The sequence below is a fragment of the Nanorana parkeri genome, unplaced genomic scaffold (assembly GCF_000935625.1).
Source record: "Nanorana parkeri isolate BGI_ZX_2015 unplaced genomic scaffold, ASM93562v1 scaffold657, whole genome shotgun sequence".
NCBI lineage: Eukaryota > Metazoa > Chordata > Amphibia > Anura > Dicroglossidae > Nanorana > Nanorana parkeri.
In genome coordinates this window covers 355698-360956 of record NW_017306925.1, presented here as the reverse complement: position 1 = coordinate 360956, position 5259 = coordinate 355698, and the positions used below count along the sequence as shown (strand labels likewise).

General features: G+C 42.1%; 1 protein-coding gene across 1 annotated transcript in view; it reads right to left on the bottom strand.

Moving 5' to 3' along the window:
* The window catches only part of LOC108792548 (alkaline phosphatase, tissue-nonspecific isozyme-like), a 19907-nt gene that overhangs the window by 13411 nt on the left and 1237 nt on the right, over positions 1 to 5259 (bottom strand). Inside the window, exons 2-5 of the mRNA XM_018563347.1 lie at positions 3107 to 3222; positions 1770 to 1944; positions 1095 to 1267; positions 880 to 1014 (exon numbers count right to left, since the gene is read on the bottom strand). Coding sequence (XP_018418849.1) covers positions 880 to 1014; positions 1095 to 1267; positions 1770 to 1944; positions 3107 to 3222 — 599 coding nt within the window. The remainder of the gene's footprint in view (positions 1 to 879; positions 1015 to 1094; positions 1268 to 1769; positions 1945 to 3106; positions 3223 to 5259) is intronic.

Below are 5259 nucleotides of genomic sequence, written 5' to 3'. Positions count from 1 at the left end.
GGGGGCGGCGCTCCGAAATTCACGCCATACAACCGATCGGCGGCTATAGAGCCGCTGATCGGTTGTATGTGAAACAGCCGTTAACGGCTGTAGTAACGAGCGGGTCTTTCCTGCCCGGGGGCGCGCGCGAGCAGGAAAAAAATGCCGTCAGGAGACGGCAACCCGCTGATGCGAGTCTGCCGTCCGTCCGTTTTTTCTTAACGGGCGGACGGCAAGAGGTTAAGGGGAAATTAACAGTACAAATTTAATCGTAGGATATTTCTGCAATCATTCTGTTCACAAACTGCAGTTTATTAGTTAGGAGTCCCTGCTTTATGCTAGATGACAAATAACGGCTATAATGATGAGCCACAAGAATCTAGCCATACCACCGTATGTCACATTCAATAAAACTTTATTTAGCTGAGCTGATTAAGACCCTGCAACAATTTTGAGAATGATGTACAATAATAATTGACTAAGATCCTTATATAGTTTATAACATTCCCCAAAAAATAGTGTGTGTAGGGACCTGAAGCATTTGTATGTGGGGAGAAAGATTGGTGGCACACAAGAAGCACCATGTGCCACAGTAGCTCTGTGTTTAGAACTTGGGGAAATGCACAGACATTGCAATGACACACTTTGAAATGGTGATGCATCTTGCAACAAAAGTGACCATTGGTAACTATGACCTAATCGAACCATTTAGACATAAGCTGCAACAAAGTCAAATTTGAAGAGCAAACTAACAATTTTTATTCTAATTAACAGTGTTTATGTACCAGATATAGACTGTTTATGAGCCAAAAATCTACAATGCCATTATAACAATCCAGTAGCTGCCTAAACTATTCTACAGAATGTTGTATTGTTTGAAATATGAACGTTCACACCTACCGGCCTTTTATTCAACCAAATATTAGTCAAATTAAGGCCATCTCTTCGAAGGGCTTGACTTGATGTACTGGTTGGGTATTCTGGGTCAGGTGTCCCTTTGGCATTCATATAGGCTCTCCCACCTCCCAGAATCACCTGCCAATGACAAAAATACATTAAGAGTGTGGAAAAGTTGTATTTCATCCACTTGAATTAAATGTTCTGTTCGTAATTACATCAATGTCGGTGTTGTGCACAAGCTGGTACGCAATATCCTTGCAGCCACTGTTAATCATATTCACGGTCATCTCATTGTCAGAGTACCAGTTCCTATCGACAATGTGAGCATAGGCCGCAGCTGGAGAGGCATGTTGGACACGTGTGGTTGTCACAATACCCACTGATTTACCTGTAAAACATTGTGATAAGGAACACACTTATTTTGGCAATGTTCTGAGATTTCCTTTACTTAATTCAAACTATTTTGTTGAGATTAATAAAAAGAATAAAGTTGCATGATTTTAAATTTCTGCATTCAACTCGGTGGATATCTGTCATAACATGCAACATTCCTAATGGATTTCTTGATAAATTAACAGGAGAGAAATATGGGAGCAGCCATTGCTGACTTTCGTTATATCTTGTCTTGTCTTGACTTGTGTTGAAAAGTCATGTATAATTTTTTCCATGTCATGAAAGTTGAGATTAGAATGTCAAGTCAGGTGAGCAACAGCAAACATTATATTTCTATCTTAACTGGTTCTTTAAAGCCATTTCAATACATAGCAACTGGCCCTCTAAGTCATTACACATTTGTGTTGCCTGCTAAGACTGGGGATCCTCATAGCTTAACTTGTTTCTTTACACGTTGTGATAAAATAGCATAACAAACATGCATAATTACACCTCACCTGCTAGTTTAGCTCTGTGAAGAATAGAATTCACCTCATTTCCATTAGCACTAGTGCAGACTCTACTCTGAACAGCAGCGCTCACTCCCAAAGTTCCAGAATTGGCTTTAACTCCACATAAGTAGGCGGTTCCAGTGCCTGCACTGTCTGGAACCTGGGCATCTACATTGTACACCTACAGAGCAATGAGGAAGTAATGATCAATACCTGCAGTAGTGAACATGTGTGTATCCTATAAGGGGCATGTTTCTGGCCTTTTAAGAGTACAGATAGTTTAGCTACAAGACAATGGCAACCACGGCAAATACAATAGGATGTAGTGTGAAAATAAAAAGCTAAAAAAAAACACTGACACCACTAATCACCTTAGTTTCCACACTTCATATGCTGTGGTGTGTGTTACATACTCTGTCTGTCGCACTATGTATGCTGCACATTTCATACTCTGGAAAGCTGTCCTCTGCACAATGAATGTGCTATACATTATCCAGACTGCTGAACTCTGTAGAATGTGTTGTATGTTACATACACTGAGTGGCCAGATTATTATGACCACCCCATCAGTACTATCAGTACTTCGTCGGGTTTGTTAAATCGCATTGTTTACCCATATCTTCAGAAAAAAAATAACTTCTACTGTCGTGGTAAACAACCTGCTTCCCTATTTATGATGGTCTGGCCCTCAGGCAACTTCAGCACCAAATTATAGGTAATTTGCCTACAAACGTCAGGTGGTCATAATAATCTGGCCACTCAGTGTATACTGGACCACTACACTATATTGCTAAACATTATATACTTCTAAACACTGCATTCTGTATACCATGCTGTATGATAAATAATTTGAAACACTGCATGATGCACATCATGTTGTACATTACATTGCGCATGCCACTTCACATTGTACACCGTTTTATATCTTACATACAACAAACAATGCACTCTCTACATTGAGGTTTACATTACATAGTGTTGACCTTTGAGTTCTATATTCTGTGTTGTATATTACATGCACTGAACCACTAGGCAGAGCTTCAAGCGAGCTCTGTTTCATTGAGTCAGGGACCTTGAATCTCCAAATAGTCACTTAACCTGCACCATTGCCACGGGCCGTTTGCTGTCCACTAGCTGAAGTCTAGGTGTGAGCTAGCAAGGGGTATTCTGCAAAGCAGTGTGTGCGTGTATGGGGGGGGGAGCACTTGTTAGGGCATTAGGTTTTGGGAGCCTAAGTAGTAATTGGTACTTAATAAATTTGAAGTGAGCTTGCTAGGTGATCATGGCTCCCTAGGCCATGGCTTATGCGTTCTAGTTCCAGATCTGACTCTGCTCATACTCACCTTGGAAAGAGCCACATATGGGAATTTTTCCATCTCCAAGACATTCTCTTCTCCAGGTTGCCCAGCCAGCTGTCCCTGGTAAATACGAGCTGCCGTAATTGTGGCCACACCCATTCCTGAAAGAAGGTACAAAAGTCCCTGAACTATTAGCTATTCATGTATCCAGTTTGAGTTATTGAGTATTCGTAAACATCTAACAATGATTGATTCTCATTAGCTAGCTACCCGTTTTAATTTCCAACATTAAAGTGACACTAAACTCAGAGATTAAATCCTAGAAATGCATTCAAGTACCTTAACTATTAATGGAGAACTATGGGGTTAAGGCTTTTCCCCATAGTTCTCCTTAGGGTAACGGGAGGACACAAACTAGCGTCCTCCTGTCACCCTAGGCTCAGTATACCGCGAGCTGTAGCTCGCGGTATACTGAGACGCCGCATTATACCGCAAGCTGCTGCTCGCGGTATACTGAGACGCCGCAGCTGAAGCAGATTCCCGACAATTGTGCCGGGATCCGCCCAGCTGCGTGACTGACAGCTGGCTCTGCCTATCTAGAGGCAGAGCCAGCTGTACCCGCCCCATCCCCCATCCGTTCCGCCAGTCAGCGCTGGCGGATCGGAGCGGGGAGGGGGGAATCCAGCCCCTCCCCTGTCACGGAAGAGAGCCGTGACAGGATCGAGAGGTGAGCGAACGCCGGTATGTGTTCGCTCACCTCCCGATCTACTGAACCAACCTGTGACAGTCTCATTGTCACAGGTCGGCTAGAACTATGAGGTGAGTGAAAAGCACTCACCTCATAGTTCTCCTTTAAACAAAATGTATCTTAATTGTGTATCACAGGTGTAGATCCTCAAATCATCCCTGAATTCATGCTGACACTGTCCTTCCTTCTGGAGGATGGCTACTTTTGTTCCCCATGGTCCCTGTTTATTGTAAAATAGCCACCACTCCAAGCTCGCTAATGTGATATTTGAGACGAATTTGAGATGATTTGAGTATCTACAGCTGAGTGATATACAAATAAGATACGTTTGTGCTAATAGTTAAGGTACTTGAATGTATTTTTAAGATATAACTCCTGATTTTAGAACCACTTTAACACTGTTACTAGCACCCGATCCCCAAAATTAGTATTACTGGCAGTGTGGTGCAAAAGTGGTTATATGGGGGAAGAATAATTGAAACCTCAGTTATCCTTTATACAAATTGTTACAAACAGCCCCTTTGAGTCCAGGGCGGCATTGTGGATGGGATTTAACTGCCCCCTAGACTGTGGCATTTTATGAGATACAGTATGTTAGTGGTAGAGTTGTGTAGCAGTATGCTGGGGGTTAAGCACTGGCCACACCCTTTCCCTACCTAATTCTTCCCTGGTATGAGCAGTGTGTGGTGTGTCAGAGAGAGAGAGAGAGGTACTGTATGAAGACTGTGCTGGAACAGACTGCAGGTCTAAGCAGACCCAAAGAGTCCAATAGCTAGCTAGGGGGCTGAAAGGTTTGGTGTGTATTAGACTGTGCACCTTGGTTCAATGAAGTAAACCTGCCTTTATTAGCAACCAAAAGACATGTCATTTTTCAAAACCTGCACAGGATAACTTTATCAGGCAGATCACTTTTTCTGATGAAGGGACCCTATGCAGGGTTTCGAAATATCGCCTTTTTATTAGGGATGTTCAGGTACCAAGTACCCTACTGGGTACGTGTACAGATACTTTTCCAGCTCCAGGATTATAGTAGAGAAAAATTCAACAGTTAGGAGGCAGATGTCATTTTTAAGGAGCATACGGAGCTCCTAGGATTTGTGTATCCCCATTTTAATGCATTATTTTTTTAAATAAATATATATAAGTGGTGCACCGATACCATTTTTACAAGTACAAGTACTGATACTTGTCCAAGTACTCACAGAGCCCGGTCCCAGCTGCAACTGCTGCAGCCCTGATAGTTCTTGTGAAAATGGCAAGTATCGGCACTGGTATCTGAACTGGTATCTGAATTGGTATCTGGACATCCCTACTTTTTAAAGCTAATAAATGTGTTTTTACTTTACTTAATCCAGGTCTATACATTTTGCTTCAGTTCCTGTGGCTTTATCCAAACATTGCTACAACATGCCACTACTGAAACAAGGAAATATATATATATATATATATA